This window comes from Suncus etruscus, chromosome 1 (genome assembly GCF_024139225.1).
Source record: "Suncus etruscus isolate mSunEtr1 chromosome 1, mSunEtr1.pri.cur, whole genome shotgun sequence".
Lineage (NCBI taxonomy): Eukaryota > Metazoa > Chordata > Mammalia > Eulipotyphla > Soricidae > Suncus > Suncus etruscus.
This window is the reverse complement of record NC_064848.1, coordinates 81433524-81459499: the sequence shown is the minus strand read 5'-3', so window position 1 is coordinate 81459499 and position 25976 is coordinate 81433524. Positions and strand designations below refer to the sequence as shown.

General features: G+C 43.2%; 1 protein-coding gene, 1 non-coding gene and 1 pseudogene across 3 annotated transcripts in view; 1 reads left to right on the top strand and 2 right to left on the bottom strand.

The window, feature by feature from the left end:
* The first annotated feature begins 1786 nt into the window (after window positions 1–1786).
* TMEM245 (transmembrane protein 245) overlaps window positions 1787–25976 on the top strand; it is a 108013-nt gene continuing 83823 nt past the window's right edge. For both annotated transcript variants that reach the window (XM_049784550.1, XM_049784545.1), the window contains exons 1-3: window positions 1787–2375; window positions 13884–14001; window positions 16498–16599. In XM_049784550.1, the coding sequence (XP_049640507.1) occupies window positions 1791–2375; window positions 13884–14001; window positions 16498–16599 (805 nt within the window). In that variant the 5' untranslated portion in view covers window positions 1787–1790. The remainder of the gene's footprint in view (window positions 2376–13883; window positions 14002–16497; window positions 16600–25976) is intronic.
* On the bottom strand, window positions 20593–20897 carry LOC126024651 (cytochrome b-c1 complex subunit 7-like; annotated as a pseudogene).
* LOC126033249 (small nucleolar RNA U13) lies at window positions 25717–25820 on the bottom strand. The gene has a single exon (XR_007504368.1). It is a non-coding gene; the product is annotated as a small nucleolar RNA U13 (small nucleolar RNA).

Sequence of the window (25976 nt, the reverse complement as noted above, 5' to 3'; positions counted from 1 at the left end):
CACCTAAAGTTTGAATTCTGCCTCTGCCACTTACTAGCTGCATGATCTTAGTAAGATACATTTCTGTGCCTCAGGTATTTTTCCCCTTGTAAAGTGTTGTATTAAAAACACCACCTTCTTTGCAGGGTTGTTCAAGGGGTTAAATGAGTTCATGGGAATGGGGCACTTAGAAACAAGCCTGCCATGTGATAATTATTACATAATAGCCTCCAATTTCACAAACTTCACTTTTGTTTTGGGCCACACTCAGCAATGCTCAGGCTTTACTTTTGACTCTCAACTGAGGGGTCACTCCTGGCAGCTATCAGGGGACCACATGGGGTATTAGATATAGAACCCGGTTTGATAGCCTGCGTTGCAAGCAGCGCCCTAGATGCTGTAATGTCTCTCCTCTCTGCCCCTCCTTTTTTTTTTTTTTTAAATGGTGCTGGAGATGAAACCTAGAGCACTCACACATGCAAGGCCAGAGGTCTACCATCAAGCTAGATCCCTGTCCTACAGAAAACCCTTTGTTATTAAACAAATCAATCAAAGTATAATCTAAGTACTCCTCCCATAAAATTCGAATGGTCAAGCTAAGTTTGATTTTATTTTTATTTTCTTGGAGTGCTCAGGGTCGTGTTCAGGGACTACTGGCTAGGTACTCAAGGAACCAGTCAAGGTGCTGAGGATCAAACCAGGATCTGCTGTGTGCCTGTACTCTTTCTCTGGGTCTAAAATATATATATATATATATATATATATATATATATATATATATATATATATATATATATATATATATCCAGGATTGGAGAGATAATATAGGGGTTAAGGCCCTTGCATTGCATGCACCTGGAATCCCCGCACCGCACCAGAACCCTATCACGGCCAGGAGTTAATTCTAGACTACAAGATCAGGAATAAATCCTGCAAGGATTTATTTATTTGTGTCACTTCCAAACAAAACAAAACAAAACAAAAATCTGTGAAAGCAGCGTTGTTCTTAGAAATCGATTTCCGAAAAAGTTGACAAAGAGTGAAGCACGCGTTTAACAAAAAGAAAGAAGAAAAGGAAAGGAAAGGAAGGAAGGAAGGAAGGAAGGAAGGAAGGAAGGAAGGAAGGAAGGAAGGAAGGAAGGAAGGAAGGAAGAGAAAAGAAGAGAGAAAGAGAAAAAGAGAGAAAGGGAAAAAAAGAGGGGCCGGGAAGGTGGCGCTAGAGGTAAGGTGTCTGCCTTGCAAGCACTAGCGTAGGACTGACCACGGTTCGATCCCCCGGCGTCCCATATGGTCCCCCCAAGCCAGGGGCGATTTCTGAGCGCATAGCCAGGAGTAACCCCTGAGCGTCAAATGGGTGTGGCCCCCCAAACAAAAACAAAAACAAAAACAAAAAAAAAAAAGGGAAAAAAGAGAAAAAAAGAAGAAAGAAAGTAAAGAAAAAGAAAAAGAAAAACTGCCCCGGGGATAAAGTTGAGTTTCGAGACCTGTTACCTGGATCTGCGAGGACCAATAAGCCAGCACATTCCAGGGACGTAGGCATTTCACAAACCCTCCTCCCGCGCTCTCTGGGAGTTGTAGTTTCCTAACGAGCCTGGCTCTAGGTGTTAGTCTCCGAGCAAGAACTACAAGTCCCAGCATGCTCCGCGCCGGCCGCCCCGCCCAGCCCCGCCCAGCCCCGCCCAGCCCCGCTCAGCCCAGCCCAGCAGCCCAGCCCAACCTCTTGCTGGAGGTTGTGTCCTGACTTCCCACTAGCGCCTCTCCGCCGCAGTAGCAGCGGTAGTAGCGGCGGCGGCGGCCGGAGCTGAGGCGCCATGGCCGACGGGGCCGGCTCTGCCGAGGCGCCTAGCCCGCGGGGCTCCCCGGGAGGAGCTGCGAGGGTCGCCCGCGCGGCTCCGGCGGGGGGCGGCGGCGGCGTGGGGGAGACGCCGCGGAGCGCCGCGCTGGCGCTGCGCTTCGACAAGCCCATCAAGCAGGCCTTCTACAACACGGGCGCCGTGCTGTTCGTGTGCCTGTGCTGCGGCGCCGCCGTGCTCGTCTACTTCATCCTCGAGGCCTTCCTGCGGCCGCTGCTGTGGGCCGTGCTGTGCGGCACCTTCCTGCACCCCTTCAAGAGCTCGCTGACGCGCCGCGGCCGCCGCTGGCTGCAGCGCCTGCACCGCGCGCACACGCCCATCGTGCTGGCCGCGCTGCTGCTGCCGCTGCTCTTCGCCGACCACGGCGTCGAGGCCCTGGGCGAGCAGGCGCTGCGCCGCCGCCGCCTGCTGCTGCTGCTCGGCGCCGGCGGCCCGCTGCTCTACGGCCTCTACGCCCTGGGCAGCTACCTGGGCGTGCAGGTGCTGCTGGCCTACGCGGCCGCGCTCATCTGCCGCGGCCTCGACTACTTCAGCAGCCTGTGGGTGAGTGACTGAGTGAGTGGGGGATTGCACCCCACGCCCGCACCCGGGGGGCGGCCTCCGAGTGGCCCCGAGGCTCGGCTCCCGGCTGGCTCGGGCCACCGAGCAAAGGTCAGCGGCCACTTTCCTGCCCACGCACCGCTGGATCGGTGCGTCCTGCCCCGGGGACGGCGTGGGTGTGGCTGCAAACTGCTCATCTGAGTCCTTCCAAGCATCCATGCATGCATGCATCCATCCGTCCATGCATGCATGCATCCATCCACCCACCCAACCCTCATCCATCCATCCATCCATCCGTCCATCCACCCACCTACCCACCCACTCAGGTTGAGTCTTTTTAGGGGCGCACACGCCTCCTGCTGGGGGAAGCGCTGCTCTGCCCAGCTGCGACGAGCTCCTGAGCAAGGGCTGGTCAGGTGGGTTGGAGTTCATTTCTGAGCACACAGAAAGCGGGGTGCTGTGACTATTTGCACTTTTGTGTGCGTTGGGAGTTGGGGGAAGCGGATGGAGCTGGACGGTAGCTTAAACGACCTAGTCCAGCCTGTCATGGACTCAAAAAAAGGGGGTCTCCTACCTAGGTCGGGGCTACTTGGGGATGGATGGATAAAGAGGGTGACTGCGGTACCCAAGTTTTTCAAGTCCTTAAATCGCGCTGACCTACTGTTCTGAGTGGTTTGCACTTTGCTTTGTGTGAACTTTTGGGGTGTGAGGGACAGAAGCCGCTGGACCACATGCAGCCCAGCCAGGCCTGACAGCCTGACATGGGTTACTCGATCAGGGTTAGGATTCTTGGATTCTCCTGGGTGTATTCTTAGAAAAACAGGGAAGCTTTAGAATTGACCAGGGAGTACAGACAGGCTCTAAGACCCAGCCCCTCGCGTCCCTCTTACCCCATTTCTCAACTTGGTCCAGACAGTGTAGACCAATGGTTATCTAAATATTTGGGAACTATTTAAAGCAATAGCTATTTAATCTGTAAGAATATTCCCTCATCAATAATTAGTACATTTGAAAAAGTCATTTTCTTCACTTCTTGTTGGGGAAATAGAAGAGGCGGTTGGCATAGCTGCCTTGCCCAGGAATTGGGTCTGGCTGGCACTGAGCAGAGTTTTGGCCTACGAGGGGGATGAGTGAGCTGAGAATCCTTGGCTTCTCTGGCCATGTCAGTCCTAGCTCTCAGTTCAAGGTTTCATTACGTTGTTATGTTATGATTTCAAAAGGACCTGGCCTGCCTTCCCAGTGTATCTGTGAAATTACTCTCGGGAGACTACATGTTGATTTTTGGGGCTACCCATGTATTTAGAGGTGTTGGGAACCTCTCCTGTTTTAATTTTGGGAGCTACTATCTACATGTTCAGCTAAATTTCATCAGAGCTTGACCTTTTTGTTTTGTTTTGTTTTTGGGTCACACGCGGCAGCGCTCAGGGATTACTCCTGGCTCTATGCTCAGAAATCGCTCCTGGCAGGCTCAGGGAACCACATGAGATGCCGAGATTGGAAACACCGACTTTCTGCATGAAAGGCAAACGCCTTACCTTCATGCTATCTCTCCGGCCCCTGAGCTTGGCCTTCTAAGTCTGGATTGTTTTTGTGTTTGAGACCATACCCTTTGGTGCTCAGGATTTACTCCTCCTGGCAGTGCTCAGGGAACCACTTGGGGATTGGGGATTGAACCCTGGTTGATTGTGTGGAATGCAAGCACCCTACTCTCTGTACTATTTCTCTGGCCCCAAGCCTAGGCTATATTGGAGCTGTGGTAGGAGGGAGAGTATAGACAGACCCTCTTTCTCTTCCTGGATTGCTGTATGGTGTGGTGGAACTGACCCATCCACCCATTTCTTCTATTTTTCTACTGCATCAGTAGATCTGGAACTGGAAGGGCTTCCAGTTCTGTGGTCATTCTGTGGTCTCAAAACCGGCTTGAGAACATTCCTAGTGTACCCGTGTATAGATTCCCAATTTAGTACTTTTCCTTTACACCCTTTCACAAAGAAATAGGTGACATCCTTTCCAGAAATACAGAGACTTCTGTGACTGATTCCTGTTCTCGAACAGTTCAGTCTTGCCGAAGTCAGCCACAGTCAGAGGTGCTACCATTTTTTACTGCACTGTACCTACATATAACTATAGGTGAGATCGCCATTATGATCGAACAGGAAATGAGGAAAGGCCTAGTGGGGTTTCACACCAGACTCAGAAGTGAATTGAATACTTTGGTCTCCTTAGCATGACTCTGGGAAAGTAGAACTGTTTTGCCACTTGCTCTTATTGTGGAAGGAACTGAGGAAATTGGGAACTTGTGTGAAGAAATTAAATTGCCATAGCTTGGTGGTATTCAGGTCTGAATGTCTTGTTTCTGGAGTTCAACCTTTGTCTTTGCATTTAATACCCTGCATAGTTTGTAAGTAAGCAGGAGAGAAAGGAAGGACCAGAAAGGATAGTGGAGGCTAGAAGTGGAGAGGAAGGGTCTAGCCAGTTCCTGGTTTTTATTTGTTTTTTGTTTTTAGGCCATACCCAGTGATGCTCAGGAAATGCAGAAATCACTCCTGATACCATCATTCAGGGGACCATATGGATGCTGAGGATTGAACCTGGGTCCTTCCTGGGTTGGCTGCATGCAAGGCAAACACCCTACCTCTGTGCTATCGCTTCAGCCCCCATCTCATGGCTCTTTGGAGGCAGAGCAGGAGATGGGGTGTGGAAACCTGTTGTAGAAGACCTGTTGTAGTAGAGACCGTGTGAGCTCATGAGATGATAGCAGGGCATGGCATAGACACCAGATCAAAGTGGGGGAGATAACTCCAAGGTTGAGAAGAGTGAGGGTTGCAGTTCTGTGTTCCCGAAGCAGCTGTCTTTAGGCTGACCAGAGGATGTCAGGGTTCCCAGAAAGCAAACATGGGAAATCTCCTGCCCTCTGCCAGGTGTGCTGAGTCAGGCCCAGTCTCTCCTGAAAGCAGGTGGTGACTGGCAGGGGACCACTCTCGCTTTTTCCTCTCAAGGTTCACAGTTCTGAACTGTCAGATGGAGTGGTTCATGTGTAGGAGCTCACACAGGAGTTCCATATTTTGGAGAAAGTCTTTAGGCTTGCTGGAGTGATAGTACAGCTGGTAGGTGCTTACCTTGCACACTCTTGGCCCTGATTTGATCTCACCATTCCATATTGACCCCAGAGCCCCACCAGGGTTAGTTAGTTCCTGAGTGCAGAGCCAGGAGTAACCTCTGAACATTTCCCAAAACCTGGAAAATAACTTTACACTTTCTAGACAAGTTGAGAATGTGGACTTGCGCCTGAAGAGGGGTGGAGAGACAGCAGAAAAATCACATTTAAGCGATCTGTGCAAAGAGCTGATGGTTTGTAATTTAAGGTCCGCATTTGAGCATCAGCCATGAGCCAGGCGTTGCATTAGGTGCTTTCACACAGGCAATTTCATTTTGATAAATGAGAAGGTAGATTGAAAGATTGATGATCTATTGGTTCTGCCATGAAATGGTATTTAGTGGACCTCTCAGCCATTGATGCACTATCATCATAATTCTTTGCAGTAGCCTAAGATAAGGATTTTATTTTTCTCCCATAAAATCAATTGAATTTTAAACATTTCTTGAATATAAATTAATTTTGATTATTAGGAAAATAAGAATATCATTGGAATAATCACACATTTCCCCAAATACTCCTGCATTCTAGTCATTTAGGAACCCCATAATTAGGATAAAAGGATTATTTTATTTTGGCATCTGTTTAGTAATTTCCAAGGTTTTCCTTTGTAGTATCTTCAAGGCTCTTTTACGCTGTTTCCAGCTTATCCTTTAAGTTCCTATCTCACTCTTCTGGGTCGCTTCTATCTTTTAGTTCCATTCCTTAACCCCCTTTTTCCTAATATCCCATTCTGCTTCTTAAATGAAAGACGAATGACATAGTAGGACGCTTTTTAAGGCCTTTAAAGTGTATCAGACAGAACATTAGCAGGTGATTTCTCTGTACTTTTCATCATCAGTTGTATCAAACTCATGGATCACTCCCGACTGGGGGGATCCTTTATCTTCCTGAGGTGTGTGGTTGTCAAGATAGACCTGAAAAGCTAAGGCTTGCTGCCACCAAGCACCCACACTTTTTCCTTTGTTGGGAGGGTTTTGATTTTCCTCTCTCCATTAGTTCAGACTTGTAAGGAAGTGTGAAGACTATTTATTTAGTTTTTGTAATAGCAATGGGTAATCTTTCTCTGTGGTGCCTCTGGCCCCACTGTTTCTGTTTCACTTATAAAGAAGCGTGAGGTGGTCAGTACAGTGTTTATTTTATTTATTTATTTTTAAGAACAGTGGGGTTTTTTTTGTTATTTTTGTTATTTTGTTTGTTTTGTTTTTGAGTCACATCTGGCAGCGCTCAGGGGTTACTCCTGGTTCTATGCTCAGAAATCACTGTTGGCAGGCTCGGGGGACCACATGGGATCTTGGGATTCGAACCATAGTCCTTCTGCATGCAAGATGCCCTACCTCTATGCTATCTCTCTGGCCCCACAGTGTTTTTTCTTTGGGGGGGGGGGTTGGGTCACACCCGACAAATTTTCTTCTTGAAATCCAAGTGTAAGGAGGTAAATATGTATATTTATTTTATTTTTGTGTTTTGGACCATACACAAGCAGTGTTAGGAAGCTGCTACTGGCTCTATTAAGCTTGTGCTCAGCCCCAAGACTTCTTTCTTCTGTCTCTTTTAATATTTTAAAACTATCACAGAGACAATTTTTTTGTTTGTTTTTGGGCCACATCCTGTGACACTCAGGGGTTACTCCTGGATATGCACCCAGAAATCACTCCTGGCTTGGGAGCTGGGGGATCGAACCAACATGGTCCATTCTAGGTTAGTGTGGACAAGCCAGACACCTTACCCCATGCACCACTGCTCCAACCTCAACATAGTGATGATTTTTTATAGCTTTTTGGATAGTGTGCAATGTTTATGTTAAGTACATAGAATTGGAGAGTTTATTTGTTAGGTGGTTATTTTATTATGATTTTGGGGTTGTATCTGGTAGTGCTCAGGGTTTACACCTGGCTTTGTACTCAGGGGTCACTCTTGGTGGTGCTGAGGGGACCATATGTAGTATTGGGCATCGAACTGGCTGCATGCAAGGCAGGCAAGTGTCTTAACTATCTCTTCAGAGATAGTTTTTTTCTTGAAAAAACATTTTTTTTTCCTTGGTCTTTGGGCTACACTCAGAAATGCTCAGGAGTTACTCCTGGCTTTGCACTCAGAAATCACTCCCAGTGGGCAAGCTCAGTGGACAAAATGGTATGCCAGGGATTGAACTTGTGTTTTGTTTTGTTTGTTTGTTGGTTTGTTTTTGGCTACACTGACAGCAATGCTCAGGGGTTACTCCTGGCTCTGCACCCAGAAATTGCTCCTGGCAGGCTGGGGGACCATGTGGGATGCCAGGAATTGTACCCGGGTCCATCCAGGGTCGGCTGCATGCAAGGCAACAGTCTTACCGCTGTGCTATCACTCCAGCCCCCCAGTGATTGAACTTAGGTCGGTAGCATGCAAAGCAAATGTTCTACCGCTGTGCTGTTGTTCTAGCCTAAAAAAACACTTTTTTTTTTTTTTTTACCATATCTGATACTGCACAGAACTTACTCTTAGCTCATTGCTCAGGGATCACTTCTAGTAGTGCTCAGGGGGGTCCTATAGGGTGCTGGGGACCAAGCCCAGGATGGCCACATGCAAGGCAAGTGTCTCTGCCTCCAGTATTATTCTTTGAATAATGGACACTTGAACCAAGTAGTTTTCAGATTCTACTGAACCTAGAAGTAGCTTAGATGTTCTTTGTCCCTTTTTGTATTTGAGTATTCAGTCAAAATCAATATTTTGTATTTCTGTTAAGTTCAATCTTCTATACACTGGTCAATATTTCTATTTGGAGTATTTTTTTTCTTGTGGGGGGAAGCATTCTAGTTCTCTTGAATTCCAATTTTACGTTCAATTAATAATGTTTTTGTTTGTTTGTTTTGGACCACACCTGCAGTGCTCAGGGGTTACTCCCGTTTCTGCTCTTAGAAATAGCTCCTGGCAGGCTTAGGAGACCATATGAGATGCCAGAAAATGAACCCTGATCCATCCGAGGTTGGCTTTGTGCAAGGCAAACACCCTTTTATTATTCCAGCCCTGCTATAATTTTAGCCCTAATAATGTCTTTTTTCATTTGACTTGATGTCCTATGTGCTGGTGGGATGGATTATCTCTGTGAGGTGTGTCTCTCAAGATCATTTGTTTGCTGATTTTCTCTTTATTTCAGTAATTCAGTTGCCAATATCAACTTTTTATTTTCCCTTGTGAAAATTCGAAACTTCTAGCACTACCCTTTGTTCTTAGAATTCAGAAAGCAGACTCTGAAGCTAGATTCTAGGGTTCTAATCCAGACTCTTGTCACTTACTAGCTGTATGATATGATATGGACAAGTCACTTTCCTAACGTCTCAGGTTTTAAAATTTTTTCTATTTATGTATTTTTGGCCACACCTGGTCATGCTCAGGGATCATTCCTAGCAGGACTTAGTACCATTTGTGGTGCCAGAGATTTAATATGGGCTGCCTCTGTGCCAAGGCAAGTGCCTTTATCCACTATACTATCTCTTTGGTCCTAGGTTCAGTTTATTTATCATGTAAAATGGACATGATGATAGTATTTATTCCCTAGGATTATGGGGATGAAATGAATTCATTTTAAAAGTATTAGAACAGAGCTTGGTTCAGAGTGTGTTATAAATATAACTAGGGCTTGAGAAATAAGAGGGTACAGTAGTTACGGTGCTTGTCTGTAAAATAAAAATCCATGAGTTGTGATCTCACCCCCACACACCGTGTTTCTAACCCTGTAGATGGATGGGTCTGAAACACCAGGGTAGCAGTGGAGAAATAATAGCAAGCCAGTCAGAAAAAGATAATCATGGCCTTCGTGGCCTTTGCCTCTTGCCCCAGCAAACAGCCAGAACTGCCCTTTCTTTATTCAAGCCAATTCCCAATACTAGGAGGTTGAATAATCCAGGTGGGCTTTTTCATATGAAAGGAAGAGGTTTAGAAAAGGAGGAAGTTGGGGGAACATCTTTGATTAGGGTTGTTAGCTAGTCTCATCTCACACTTGCCTTTACCTCTCTGGGTCAATCCTCTATATTCTATGTAGTCCTTTGAGCCTCTTCGGAGTCACCCTGGAGCATGGAGCCTAGAGTAAGCCCTGAGTACAACAGGATATAACCACAAAACAAAAGTGTCCTATCATAATACTCAGATTTTGTTTTGTGCTTTTAAAATTAAAAAAGAATTATTTTGGCCACACGGAGCAGTTTTCAGGGGTTACTCCTGTCTCAGCACTCAGGAATTACTCTTGGCAGTGTTTGAGGGACAAGATGGGAAGCCAGAGATTGAACCTGGGTTGGCTGATTGCAAGGCAAGGTAAACGTTCTACCCACTGTACTATCTCTCTGGCCCTATGTCCTGTGCTTTGTTTACATTCACACCTCAAAACTATGAATTCCCATGTGTGATCCCTGTATGATCTTACTAGCTTGAAATCCTTTAAAGCAGTTCTAGTGCCACTTCTCATCTACTCACACATGGAGGTTTAAGACACCTTTAATGATACATGTTTGAAGAAAGTATTTTAACATATACTTTTCATTATAAAAGAATCATTTCTCACTAAAGACAATTAAAAAAGGCAGGAAAGAAAAGAGAAAATCATACCACTATTACAGCTACTAACTGCTTTTCTCTCTACCTTGTTTTGCATTTTATCTTACAATGTTAGGGGTACTTTAAGAAATGTATATGTTTTTACACAGTACAAAAATTGCCTTCTGCACACCTATATTCATTGCAGCACTATTTACAATAGTTGGAATCTGAAAACAACCTAGATGCCCCACAACAGAAGAGTGGTGGAAGAAACTGTGTACATATGGTACACAATGGAATACTATACAGTTGTCAGGAGAGATGAAGTCATGAAATTTCCCTTCACATGAATGGACATGGAATCTATTATACTGAGCAAAATAAGTCAGAGGAAGAGAGATAGACACAGAATAGTCTCATTCATCTGTGGGATTTAAGAAAGATAAAAGACAGCATGGAGGGGCTCGGAGAGATAGCACAGCGGCGTTTGCCTTGCAAGCAGCCGATCCAGGACCAAAGGTGGTTGGTTTGAATCCCGGTGTCCCATATGGTCCCCTGTGCCTGCCAGGAGCTATTTCTGAGCAGACAGCCAGGAGTAACTCCTGAGCAACACTGGGTGTGGTCCAAAACCCCTCCCCCCAAAAAAGACAGCATGGAGGTAGGGCATTTGCCTTGCATGCAGACGAACGGTGGTTCGAATCCTGGCATCCCATATGGTCTCCAGAGCCTGCCTGGAGTGATTTCTAAGTGTAGAGCTAGGAGTAACTCCTGAACCATGTCAGGTGTGACCCCAAAACCAAAAACAACAAAACAAAACAAATAAAACTGTTAATACCCAAAGACAATAGAGATGAGGGCTGGAAGGACTGGATCATGATATGAAGCTTACCACAAAGAGTGGTGAGTGCAGTTAGAGAAATAATTACATCAACAACTATCATGAAAATGGTAGTGAGTGAGAGAAGTAGAATGCTTGTCTCAAAGACTGGCAGGGGGTGTGGAGGAGGGGGCCATTGGTGGTGGGAAGGTTGCACTGGTAAAGGGGGGGTGTTCTTTTTTATAACTGAAACCCAACTACAAACATGTTTATAATCGTACTTAAATATACTATAAAAATATATACGATTGGGGTCGGAGAGATAGCACAGCAGTGTTTGCCTTGCAAGTAGTCCGTCCAGGACCTAAGGTGGTTGGTTCAAATCCCGGCGTCCCATATGGTCCCCTGTGTCTACCAGAAGCTATTTCTGAGCAGACAGCCAGGAGTAACCCCTGAGCACCGCTGGGTGTGGCCCAAAAACCAATATATATATATATTTGATGAAATAATTAAAAATATGTAGATTTTTAAAAATCATGCTAAGGTATATGTTTAGTGATAGAACACTGCCTTGGTTGTGTGGCTCTGGATTTGATCCCAGAATTGCAAAAACAAACAAACATAAATAAAACCTCCACATACAATAAAGAAAAAAAATGATAAAATAAGGTATGCTTTTAAAGAACTATTTTCTTTTGTCTGCTTCACTCTGCACTCAGATCACTCCTGGTGGGCTCTGGGACCATATGTGGTGCTAGGGATCAAGCACCCTACTTAGTGTACTAGCTCTCCAGTTTCTAAAAAAGACTATTTTTATGGTGGCTTAACATTTTATTGAGTGAGCTAATCATAATTAACTACTTCCCAGGTTTTGAGCTTTTGGGGTTAATGACCTTCTTCTAAATTGCACTCTGATGAGGCTTTTTATATCTGTAAATCTCTTTCCAAACTTATTATTTAGTCTGGCTCCAAAACAGTTTTGGGGTCAGAAGCTATAAACACTGTTGAGAACTGAAGATTTGTCAGTTGTTTTTAGGAGCCATTCCCAGCAGTGCCTGCTCCTGGTTGTGTGCTAACAGTTGGTGGGGTCACTGTTCTCAGTGCTATCAACGGGGGGGGGGGGGGGGGGAGAGGTGGGGGAGAAGAGAGGGGGGAGGGAGAGAGAGAGAGAAAGAGAGAGAGAGAGGAGAGAGAGAGAGAGAGAGAGAGAGAGAGAGAGAGAGAGAGAGAGAGAGAGAGAGAGAGAGAGAGAGAGTGTCTCTCGAACTTTGGCTTCAGGAATGCAAAGCACATGCTGAAAACTGTTGAGCTGTCTCTCCAGTCCTCAGGATTTTTTTTTAAAAATTGATATTTAATAACGAACAAAGTAGAGTGAGTGCCTCCTCATTAGCTGCATATTGTGTTTTGGCATAATACAAATTTTAAGTGTGCCTTTTATATATTTTCATATATATTTTTGTTTTTGGGCCAAACCCGGCAACACTTGAGTTATTCCTGGCTCTGTGCTCAAAAGTCACTCCTGGTATGCCAAGGATCGATCCCAGATCATCCTGGGTCTTCTGCATGCAAGGCAAACGCTCTACTTCTGTGCTATCAATAACTTAGGCCCTGTTGCGCCTCTTTTAAATGCAAGATGCATCTATACGGTATTAAGGTAGTTTAACTGGAAGTTCTGTAGAAACCTTTCTCTTTGTCTCCTTTTACCATTCTTCTTCTCCTTTATGGTAACAAATTGTTCTCAGTGTTGGAGCTCTTTTTATATTTTTTCTTATGTAGTAATCATGTGAGTTCCATTTATCCGTTCATTTTCTACATTACAGTTTAAATTCAACTTTTTCTTTATTTTCTACATTGTGGTTATTATGTTCTAAATGTTTGCATTTACTCTGGATTTTCCATTCTTTTTATCTTATGTAAACAGTTGATTAAAATATGAGCTAGGAGCTGGAGAGATAAAACATGGGTTAAGGTGTTTCGCCTTGTAGGCAGCAGACCCGATTCTAGACCCTGGCTATTTTGCAGGGGCCCCAACTTCCACCTTTCAAGCTCCGAATGTGAGCTTATTAGAGAGTTCTGTGTAGGCTATACCTGTCACTCTTGGTGCTGAATACTTGTTAGAATTATTTAGTTTTTGTGTAAAGAGCACTGAGGCGAGGACTTGTTCTTATGTCTTGTTTCTTCCGCAAGTGCTATTTTTCTTTCAGCTATTTCTTCAACTGCATTTATAACTGAGGACATGACTTTAGCCATCTGTTACCTATATTATTTCAGCAAGAACCTACTTCAGCTGGTTGCCTTTTTTTCTAGCTTCTAAAAATTTCTTTACATGGTAACAAGTATATTTCAGATAGAAACATCTTTATTCTTTTCAGAAAGTTCCCTTTTTCCCTATTTTTTAAAAAAATTTTAAAACATTTTTTTGTTTTTGAGTCATACCCAGCAGTGCTCAGGGGTTATTCCTGGCCCTACTCTCAGAAATTGCTCCTGGCAGGCTTGAAGGATCATATGGGATGCTGGGATTCGAACCACCGTCCTGCATGCAAGGCAAATGCCTTACCTCCATGCTATTTCTCTGGCCCCTGTTTTTATTTTTTTTGCCTTGTTCTTTCCTTTCCCATCCCCAATCTCTTTTCTGAATGTTATTTTGTAGAGAAAACTTTTAAGAATGTCACAGACTAAGCTTTGAATTTAAGTCCCTGATTTATAGACTATACTCATTTAATGTTTTATATATACATAAATATGATTTTGAATGTAACATAACTTAGAGTTACATTTATGTAAGCTTTTAAGCTATTTAAATACTATCACTAGATGGGATTTAAAATGCCTCTTTATTTCAAAACAATTTATCTAAATAAGAGTAGGAAAACCAAGGTAATACGCATTTAGTCCCACCAGCCTTCATCTTAATTTCTGTAATATCCAGAGCTCTCATATTATCTAGAGGTTTGCAGATTGCTTAATTGTTTGTTTCTTTTCCCCTTGCATATATTTTACATTGTGTCTGTATCTCATTTATTTTAAGATCTGGACGTTGGTAGTTGGCTATGTGCTGGCTGTTTCATTCAAGTGGAATGCAAGCACTGAACGCTACCTGAGAGCTGTTTCCATCCCAGTCTGGATTATGTTGCTTTTTCATCTAGGTGGGTCTATTTTTCCAAGAAAGTCTAGTTTAAGTAACCTGACCGTGTGAATTGAGTCTAATCATGTGAATGAAAGTATTAATGTTTGCATTTAAAATGATTCAAAAGTGACATTCAACAAATGTTTCTTTATTCTTTAATCTTTAGTGAAACGATGCTGCTTTAATGTGTCTATCTTAATTAGACTAAATAGATATTTTCAAAAAGGACCATGAGAAAAAGCAGTAAATCATAAGGCCGGGGATTTGACTCAGGTGGTAGAGCACATGCTTCCTGGGTAGGCTCTGCCATCAGGATTAATTCTTATAAATATAGCAGATATGGAAATCACACTCTTGCTCTTATGGCCATTTCTGAGTGTTTGACTTTAAGAGTGGGAGGGCATAAAGATAAGTTTTCAAGAAGTGCTTGAAATCTCATGTGAGAAATGGACAGGCTCCAAGAAACGATTACTGGATAAGAGAAGGGGGTAGTAGAGGAGGGTTTTGGGAAGGAGGGTGAAGAGAGATAGGAACCTCTTTCTAGTAATTGAGGGACTATTCTTTGAAAAGATTTAAACATTCATAACCCTGGAGGAGAGCTTTCAGAACAAGGAGTACAGAGACAACACTCTATTCAGCATAAGGATGCTAAGTGTCAGTTGGCCAAAATCATGTTCTTTGAGACTAAATGTTAACTGAGTGGTTGCCATGATGTCATAAAACGTTTTTCCAGGGGGCTCTTTTGTCTTCCCAAATTTGAGTCTCTGGAAACATCCTATTCTAATTTAAAAACAAAATTCAATAACCCAGAGCAGTGGATATCTAGTTTAAAGATATTTTTAGAGGTACAAATAGTTAAAAATAAAAAGAATTGATTGATGTTAAATTTATTTATTGATTTCGTTTCCAGGTCACACCTAGCAGTGCTTACAGCTTCCTTTTAGAAGCTGGTTGACTCTGTGCAAGACAAATGTTATGTGACTCTTGCCTTCACCCTTATTATTAGTAGGATTTTTTTGTTTGTTGGTTTGTTTTGGAGGGAATTGGCCACACTTGGTTATGCATAGAGTTTACTTCTGGGTTTACACTCAGGAATGAACGCCTGGTGGGGCCCAGGAGACCATATGGCATGCCAGGTCAGCCATGTGCAAGGCAAGTGCCCTCCCCACTGTACCATCTCTCTGGCCCTGACTGTTGTTGGGTTTTCCGTCTGCTGATTTAGAATGCTAAAGTAGTCCATCAACAAGATCCCCAAAATCTCCTGTGACTGGGAGACTCATTTTGAATTCAGGGAAGGCAGAGGAGAATTGATAAGTTGCACTGGTGAAGGGGTGGTATACACTTTGTGACTGAAACCCAACTAACTATGAACATGTTTGTAACCATCTTAAAAATATAAACAAAAATCTTAAGTGGCCGAAGCAGTGGTGCAGAGCGGTAAGGCATCTGCTTTGCCGGCGCTAGCCTAGGATGGACTGCGGTTCGATCCCCTGGCATCCCATATGGTGTCCCAAGCCAGGAGTGATTTCTGAGCACATAGCCAGGAGTAACCCTTGAGCATCACCGGGTATGTCCCCCACTCCCCCCCCCCCAAAAAAAAAAGTCTTAAATCATCTAGAGAAGAAAAAAAAAAGGGAAATACCTGGTAGCTATTGGGAGTTACTGATCCTTGGCTACTTGTTAGAATCTTTGCATCAGACACTGAAGAGGTTTCATTGAAATTTTTGGGCCATGTCCCTTTGGGTCATTCCCTCCTCCCCTTGCTTGAATAATTGATTTGACACACAGTTTCGGGATATCAAATCAGGTGGTGTGACTTGAGCTTTCATGCTCACTGCAGGGCTTTGAGGTCAAGTGGGTGAGATTCCAAGTGGTCTTAAACCATATATAATCAGGGATAGGGGAGATCACATGATCGACTGGAGTATGTGTCATGTTAGAGGCCCTGGGTTCAATCCCCAATATCTCCTGAGCACTGATCTGGGAGTAGCCCCTGAGCAGCTTTGGATGTGTCCCCCAAAGAAAATCATTAAACCAATTATAATTTGAGGGGGCGGAGTAATAGTATAATGGGTAGGGTGTTTGCCTTGGATGTGCCTGACCTGAGTTCAATGCCTGGCATCCCATATGATGCCCCTGAACAATCCAGGAGTAAGTCCTGAGCACAGCTGGTGTGGCCCAAAATTAAAAAAAAAATTAACTTGATTCTTTAGGTGGTATAAGCCTGTTAAAGGTAGATTGACATATACCCAATCCTATGGTATCAGGAACATTTTAGTACTGAGCTGAACTTATGAAAACCCTAATTAATGTTTCATTTTTTCTGATGGCTTTAAATGTTTTTAATTAAGAAATTTAATTAGAAATTAAAATGGTTTAATTTGTCTTTTGAAACTTGTTATAACTTATGAATAGTAATATGTCAAATTTTTCTGTTGAACAACTAATAAGTCTTTTAAGATCAAGTGCTGGGTTTTATTTCACAAAAATTTTAATAACTTTTAATAATTTGCAGCATCCTTGGCTGGCTCATGGAGAATTCCAGTATTCCTGGTTATTGTTTTCCTGGTCTCTGTGGGCACCCTCTATGAAAAACAGAATGAAAAGGAGTCTTCTGGTAAGAAATAGGGCACTCTATTAATATTACTCTTTGGTATTTTGGAGAATAGCTTGTTCTTTGTATTTTAAGTGCTATGATGAAACTTAAAAAAAAAACAACAACATCCTGATATTTATTGAATAGAAAACAGATGTTTACAATATTTTAGGTTGTGAGACCATTCTTTTTGTTCTGTATTTTTCAGATCAAACAAATTAACCATTTAAAATTGACAGTATGTTCACAGTGTTGTGCAACCAAGATTTCAGTTCTGTTCTCCAAAAGGAAATCCTGTACCTGTTAAGCAGCTGTTAGGTTATTTGTTTGTTTGTTTGTTTGTTTGTTTTGTTGTTTTTTTTTTTGGTCACACCCGGTGGTGCTCAGGGGTTACTCCTGGCTCTGCGCTCAGAAATCGCTCCTGGCAGCCACTAGAGACCATATGGGATGTTGGGATTCGAACCATCATCCATCCTGGGTAGGTAGTTGCAAGGCAAATGCCCTACCTCTGTGCTATCTTTCCGGCCCTATCTGCTGTTTATTTGAGTTTTTTTCTTTGATATAGCCATTTACAGCTATAAATTATCCTTTTAGAATTGCTTTTGCATGCCTTACATTTTGATATGTTATAGTTTCTTAGGGTCAAAATATTCTCCACTTTGAGTTATTTGACACATTGGTTAATCAGAAATGTGTGGCTTTTTGTTTTTTTATTTTGTGCTACAACTGATTGTTCAGAGGGACTCTGTGGTGCAGAGGATTCAGCCCAGGTCAGTTACATGCAAGGCAGCACCCTACCCACTGTACTATTTCTCTGGCACCAGAACTGTGCGTGTTCTTTTTTTTTTTTGAGGGTGTACACCAATGGTGGTTGGGGCTTACTCCTGACTCTGTGCTCAGGGATTACTTCTGGTTCTGTGCTCACGGGTTTCTTATGACAGGCTTGGGGGACCACATAGGGTGCCAAAGATCAAACCCAGTCTACTACCTAGTCTACTACCTCTCTGATCCCAATCAATGTGTTTTTAATTTCCATGTATTTGTGATTTTTCAAGTTTAAAACTGTTTTTGCCTTTGATGTCCTGTTTGACAAGGCATTGCCAAATTCAAGGTCATGAATATTTATTTTTGTCCGTCACTTATTTGGCAATTTTGCTGAATTTACTAGGGTTCTTTAGAATTACATTCTTTAGAACTGTATTCTGTCACCTTTTTTTTTTTTTTTGGGGGGGGGGAGGTCACACCCAGCAGCGCTCAGGGGTTATTCTATGCTCAGAGATTGAGCTCTACGCTCAGAGATTGCCCCTGGCAGGCACGGGGGAACCAAATGGGATGCTGGGATTCGAACCACAGACCTTCTGCATGCAAGGCAAATGCCTTACCTCCATGCTATCTCTCTGGCCCCGTATTCTGTCATCTTTTAGAGACAATTTTCCAGTTTAGATTCCCTTTATTTCCTTTTCTAGTTAGAACATTCAGTATAATATTAAATATAATGTTAAAAAAAGATTATTTTTACATACTTAAAATGTGAGTCACTTATATTTAGGAAGTTTAAGGTAAGGTTTCAGGGCCAGGGATGTGGTTTAGTGGTAGAGTTTATGTCTTTTATGTGTGATGCTCTGAACCCAATCCTAGGAACTATCATAAAAAAAACAAACATTTTTTTTATTTGTGTTTTTTTTTTTTTTTTTTGGCCAAACCCAGTGGCGCTCAGTGGTTACTCCTGGCTCTGTGCTCAGAAATTGCTCCTGGCAGGCTGCGGGTGGGAGGATGATGTAGGATGCCAGGAATCAAACCCAGGTCCATCCCTAGTTGGCCGCATGCAAGGCAAATGCCCTACTGCTGTGCTATTCCCCATCGCCCCTTTTATTTTTATAAACAAAACAAACAAGATTTTTATTTTTGGGGCCAGAGAGATAGCAAAGCGGTAGGGCATTTGCCTTGCATGTGGCCGACCTGGGAGGGACCTGGTTTGATTCTGGGCATCCCATATAGTTCCCCAGCCTGCCAGAGGTGATTTCTGAGTGCAGAACCAGAAGTAAACCCTAAGCACGATGGGTGTGGCACAATAACCAATCAGTCAATAAATAAAGTGAAAAAAAAAAGATTTTTACTTTTGCCGTCTGAGTTTTCTCTGCTTTGCTTTTCTTAGTAGATTCTGTTGTGACTGATCAGATTAGTAAGTAACTGTCTGCTTGAGCACATCTCTAGATTAATTGGTAATCTTTTTTTTTTTTTTTAAAGTTTTTTTTTTTTTTTTTTTTTTTGGGCCACACCCGTTTGACGCTCAGGGGTTACTCCTGGCTATGCACTCAGAAATCACCCCTGGCTTGGGGGGACCATATGGGACACCGGGGGATCGAACCGTGGTCCGTCCTACACTAGCGCTTGCAAGGCAGACACCTTACCTCCAGCGCCACCTTCCCGGCCCCTTAATTGGTAATCTTTACATTAAAAGAAATGGGGGTATTTTCTTTATGTTCCTGTTTTCTTTACAGTAATCGACAGCTTTTCCACATGCACTCACTTCTTAGTCTCTTTTTTTTTTTTGGTTTTTGGGTCACACCGGCAGTGCTCAGGGGTTACTCCTGGCTCTACGCTCAGAAATCAGCCCTGGCAGGCTCTGGGGACTGTGTGGGATGTCGGGATTCGAACCACCATCCTTCTGCATGCAAGGCAAACGCTCTACCTACATGCTCTCTGGCCCACTTAGTCTGGAGTGATCTCCTTAGCACCGCTATTGTTCAAGGCTCATTAAATGATTTGTTACAAGTATATGAATAATGTAGGTCTGATACAGGGATTACAGGTTTTCCCCTTGGATATAAATTCAAGTCAGCCAGCCAGCCTGTAGAGCTGCAGAGATCAGAGTCCTTGGACCATGTTTTGAACATGGGGAAAGCAAGACCATGCAGGAGTGTTATTATCATGCTGGGTTGTTGGCATGCAAACTAGATATATGGTATTTCTAGAATACAAATTATTCAGAACACAAATGTATAAAAGTTTCTAGATTTCAAATGTATTCTAGACTATTGCAAGGAAGGAAAACCCAGAGACATGGAGTAAAGCAGAGAGCAGATTTGAAAGGATTGGCTTTATTTCTGTTGCTTCCTCGTATCTCAGCCAACTTCATAGCAGGCTGTTTGTTGCTGTTTCTTTTAACTATAAACTCCTTTTTTTGGAGGGGAGCACACTCAAGGATTAATCCTGGCTCTGCACTCAGGAATCACTCTTGGCAGTGCTTGGGGAACTGTATGGAATGCTGGTGATTGAACCCTCTGAACTATTATTGAGTCAGCCCTATAATCCTTTAGTGACTTCTAGTCTCATACAGTTCTCATCATATCTTTGAAATTTTTTGTTTTGTTTTGTTTTTTTGGGCTACACCCGTTTGATGCTCAGCGGTTACTCCTGGCTAAGCTCTCAGAAATTGCCCCTGGCTTGGGGGAATCATATGGGACGCCGGGGGATCAAACCGTGGTCCTTCCTTGGCTAGCGCTTGCAAGGCAGACACCTTACCTCTAGTGCCACCTCGCCAGCCCCGAAATATTTTTGTTTTAAATTTATTTCTTCCTGTCTTTCTCTTTTCCCTTCCATCTTTTCTTTTTTATTTTTATTTTATTTTATTTTTTTATTTTTTTGGGTCACACCCGGCAGTACTCAGGGGTTACTCCTGGATCTACACTCAGAAATCGCTCCTGGCAGACTTGGGGGACCATATGGGATGCTGGGATTGAACCACTGACCTTCTACATGCAAGGCAAATGCTTTACCTCCATTCTGTCTCTCTGTCCCCCACCGTCCTTTATTTTTTGTCTGTCTGTCTGTCTGTCTGTCTGTCTGTCTGTCTCTTTTTCTTTCTTTTTTGTGAAGCAGTTTTTTTTTAAATTACAATAGCTATTTATTTAGCCGTACATTTGCAGCTTAAATAATCTCAAAAATTGTACACTTCAGCTTTGACCAACTTCTCCAAAATTCGCTGAGGCCAGCTGCATCCAGATTCCAAAATTATTTCTTTACCCATTCCTCTCTTTTCTTTTCCCGAATAAACTCTTTCAGATATGGCTCAAGGTAGAATTTATCCTCCTCATATTTTGTCCACTGTTCCTTGGGCAGGATCTGTGCCTGGACAGTCAGGTCCAGGGCTCTCTTGATGCAGAACATCCTGTCATTGTAAAGATTTTCAGGAAGCCTCCTGAAATTGTGTCATCATGCATCAGCCCCAGTTTGTTGAACCCCACAGCATTGTAGTACCTTTTCCGAAGACCTTCCAGCCACTGGCCTGAGGTTGCGACTTTGTGCCTGCCCGCCATGTTAACCCCGGGATGAAACCTTGTGAAGCAGTTTTAATAAAGAATTGTTTTGTTTTGTTTTTTTGTTTTGTTTTTGGGCCACACCCGGCATTGCTCAGGGGTTACTCCTGGCTGTCTGCTCAGAAATAGCTCCTGGCAGGCACTGGGGACCATATGGGACACCGGGATTCGGGGACCATATGGGACACCGGGATTCGAACCAACCACCTTTGGTCCTGGATTGGCTGCTTGCAAGGCAAACGCCTCTGTGCTATCTCTCCGGGCCCTAAAGAATCGTTTTTATTGAAACTTATTTAGAAAGATGTGAGGGGGAGAAAGGAATATTTGAGAAGTACATGTTTGAGAGAGAACAGTTTTCTCCAGAGTAGAGTAAGTCAAGAAATACAGAGACAAGCAAATGTGGTACATGTTCAAGGGAGAACATGGGCCTTTTTCAATTTCATTATTGATATTTTTTCCTCTCGTCTCTAGGACTTTACTTCTAGGCCTTAGAGCTCACACTGCCTTATCCATTCTGGGATAACCTTTTCCTGTGCTTTTAGTCACTTTCCTCCTGTAGATGTCACTGCCACATAGCTGAAGATTGGCTCTGCACTCTGCCTTGGCTGTGTGCTCATCTTTTCTGTCAGTTGGTAGGACATGCTTGAGTTCCTTTTAAGCCCCTTTCGCTGACTTTTCTCTGCTTTTGAGCTTCGAATGAATCTTTAGCTGCTGTAGAAGCATTTTATGATCTGTGACTCTCTGTATTCATTGGTATTTCCTGACCTGGGAAACTTTTGGTGGACCAGGCCAAGTTAGTTTCAGTGATTCACACTGAACTTGGAGTGCCTTTACTCAGAGTATTTCTATTACTCTGTAGGTGCTCTTCTTTAAAAGGGTAGGGAGTGTTATATCCCTAATATGGGCCAACAGATATTAAATGTACTATCCTTTTTTTTGCAGGGGGGGCACACCCCATGATGCTCAGGGGTTTCTCCTGACTATGTGCTCAGAAATCGCTCCTGGCTCGGGGGACCATATGGGAAGCCAGGGGATCAAACCAAGGTCCATCCTAGATTGGTCGCATGCAAGGCAAACGCCCTACTGCTGTGCTATCGCTCTGGCCCAAAATGTACTATCCTTTTAAAGTAACAAGCAAGCAAGCAAACAGAAAAAGTCACAGAAAACTTTTAAAGTACTATTTTTTTTTCCAGTGCATTTAATTTTAGAGTTTAGTCACAAGGTGGCAGTTGGTGCTAAGATTTAAGACCCTCCTGGTGGGGTCAGAGTGATAGCGCAGCAGTAGGGTGTTTGCCTTGCACACAGTCGATCCAGGATGGACCTTGGTTTGATCCCCCGTGTCCCATATGGTCCCCCAAGCCAGGAGCAATTTTTGAGCGCATAGGTAGGAGTAACTCCTGAGTGTCACCGGGTATAGCCCAAACCACCGTATCCCCCGAAAAAAAAAAAAAAAAAAGACCTCCTGGGAAAATACTAATGGCTTATACTTAGCCTCTCATTTGCAGTCACAGTTGCAATTGCCAGTCTTCCATGTTGGGCCTGGTGGCTTACTGTAATTAATTATAGGGCACTGCTTCTCTGCCTTCTAAATCTCACTTGTTAGAAATCTGGGACCCAGCTTCAGAGTTTGGCCCAGGAGAGGAGAAACACTCACTTGACTATCATCTCCTGTGGGCAAGTCTCTCCAAGTCTCTTTAACATGCTGTCTCATCTAATTTTCTTAGTAATTCAGGAAGACTGGTATACTTGTTTTTTTCATAAAGAGATGAAGAACCTTGGGCTTAGTCATTTACTGTAAATATGAGAATGGTGGCTTTTAAAAGCCAGGACATTCATACATCCAATTTGTCTTTAATCATCTGGGTACCCAGACTAAGATGTATAGGCAGGTGCCTCTGGATCTCTGCCTCCTAACATCGGTAATGACCAGAATACTTTTGTTTTTGTTCTGCTTTATTTTATTTTGTGGGGCTAAGAATCAAACCCAGGACCTCCCACATGTGAGGCATGTCTGTACCTTATACCATTGCAACCAGAATACTTTTGCAGAATATTGTCTTTCTTGTTTGGGGGTGGCATGCAGTATGAATGAAAACAGATTCGGTCCAGTTAAGCCAAATAAGGAAAAAGAAAATCCATAGACTATTTCTCACTGCTCATTTCCCAGCTCTTGAATTCTGACACACTATTGAACATATTGACCACCCATGTGACTCAAGCTTGAATGTGGTGTAATTAACATACCTTGCAGACTTCTATTGGTTCTCATCCAAGCCCTTGCATCTGGCCACCTGGTATAGTCATTGACACTGGAAGTCATTGAGTGGAAGATGTATTTTCCATATTAGTAATGAGAACAGAAGCTGCCCTCTAAGGGAACTTTGCTACTGGGGGAATTTTATTTAGTATGCAAGGCCTTCTTCCAATAAGCATCTTTGGATGTATTTTTGACTATTCCCATGATTTCTATGAAAGAAGACAATGTATATCAAATATCTCCCAGTGGGCCCGGAGAGATAGCACAGTGGCATTTGCCTTGCAAGCAGCTGATCCAGGACCAAAGGTGGTTGGTTCGAATCCCGGTGTCCCATATGGTCCCCGGTGCCTGCCAGGAGCTATTGCTGAGCAGACAGCCAGGAGTAACCCCTGAGCAATGCTGGGTGTGGCCCAAAAACCAAAAAAAAAAAAAAAGTAATTCTTCCGGGGCCAGAGAGATAGCGTGGAGGTAAGGCATTTGCCTTTCATATGGTCCCCTGTGCCTGCCAGGGGGTGATTTCTGAGCATAGAGCCAGGAGTAACCCCTGAGCACTGCTAGGTGTGATCCAAAAACAAAAAACAAAACAAAAAAAAGTAATTCTTCCCTTTGTTGAACTAGCTCTACAACAGATGTCCTTTTCCCCAAGTGCCAGACCATTGGTTCTGTCCCAGGTATGAGGCTGCTAATGTCAGTAGCCTCCTTGTTTGAACTTGAGTGAATAGATCCCTGTGGCTTGGACCTTCACTTCCTATTGGCTCTTGTCCTATGTCGATTGACATTTGAAACCTTAGGAGCTCTTTCCTTGTCATTCATCTATCTATCTATCTATCTATCTATCTATCTATCTATCTATCTATCTATCTATCTATCTATCTATCTATCTATCTATCTAATTTCTCCCTCCTTCCCTCCTTCCATCCATCCATCCTTCCATCCAATTATTATATCCTAAGATTATGTTCCCTGGTTCATGTGCTTTTTAAAAATATATATAAATTATTTTATTTAAAGACCACATTGCATAGTTGACATAGTTGATCAGAATACATTTAATTCCAGGTAAGTGGCAGTGAAATTATTAAAAAAGAAAGGAAAGGAAAAAAAAAAAGAAGGGAAAAAAAGTACAATAACAAGAAAATTTGTGAAAATTATTGTATCATCCCCAATGTCATCATTAAGTCATTGTCAGAAGGTTTGGTAAGCTTTTGTTGCTAGTTGATCATTCTGTTACTTCCTTTGTTTCTGGGCATTTGATGACATCTAAATTGGTGTGTATTTAAAAAATCAGAGTTGTTGTGCGGTCCAGGAATTCCAAGCACTATTGCTGATACTGCAGCTTTTGGCTACTGTGTTTTTGGCATGTGAAGACAGGACCTTCTTCCAAAAAGTACTTACTCCAAAAAAATCCTGGTGATGCCAGCTCCAATATTAGCATACCTGGAATTTTGGTCAGATTGATGTTTCTGCAGAGTCGTCTGAGTGCTGAAGAAGGGCTGTTTCTGAAGTGGCGATTGTGGGTTATGGGTACAGCTAGTGTGACTTTGGTAGGGCAGGGACTTGGCTCTCCCCTCTTCTCAAGATCGCCAGATTTCAACTGCATCGTCCATGTACCGATGTGAGAAATAGCCATGATTTCTCACAGCTTGGTACATATTTTTGGAAAATATAGTGAGTCAGTGGATCTTGCAGTCAATGCTGCTTGAGATATGGTGATTGTTTCTTCTCTTTATTTTTAGCTCCTCCTCCTCTCCCCCCCCCCCCCCCCCCCCCCCCCCGCCAACCACAACCAAACCTTTGCAGTTTGGTTCTGTCAACATTTACATTTGTGATAAATTGTCTGACTTCTTAAATTGCCGAAGCATAAGACATCATTTAAGTGTGTATTTGTGTTATAAGGACAGTTGTCATATCTTATAGCCACAATTTTCAAGTCATCTTTGTTGTTTCTTCTCTCCCTATGTATTATTCCTTTCATTTCTTACTAAAGTTTCAGGCTCTGAAAATTTGCTGAATCATTCATTTATTGAACTGTATGATACTGCACACTTTTCAACTGAGCAGAAACTGATTGTGCTTTTGTTATTTTAGTGACCTTAGTAAAGGTGTTAAGTCTTTACAATTTTGTAGATAATCTTTATCTTTTTATTGTTTGTTTGTTTTTGGTTTTTGGGTCACACCAGGTGGCGCTCAGGTGTTACTCCTGGCTCTGTACTCAGAAGTTGCTCCTGGCAGGCTCGGGGACCATATAGGATGCCAAGATTCGAACCGGGGTCTGCCCTATGTTGGTCATGTGCAAGGCAAATGCCTTACTGCTGTGCTATTGCTCCGGCCCCATCTTTATCTTTTTATTCCCCACTCTGCCACTGTTGGTGTCATGAACTGGGATTTCACATTCTCCGTTGTTGGTCGTAAGACTCCACAGGAGTCACGGTAGATCTGGGGGTTCACACACATCCTGGGGATGCATGATGTTCCCCAGGCAATGCACATCCTGGGTGTAGTGTCCACCAAGAGCCATGACTTGGCTCACATGTTCTTAGACCAGGATATTTTTTTTTCCCGTGTTGAAAGGGTCATGTGCTGACATCGTAACAAGGTTGAAGGGAGGCACATATCACACAGGCGTGTGAAAACCCAATTATCATGCTTATGAACCGGAAAAGGATCTAGACCAGAGCATTTTCTAACTGTGGTGCTTACACATCTTTAATCCTGTTGGTGTGGGAGAGACAGCACAGTGGAAGACTCTTGCTTTGCATTTGGCCTACACAGGTTCAATTCCCCACTTTACATATGGTTCCCAGAACACCCGAGCAGAGATG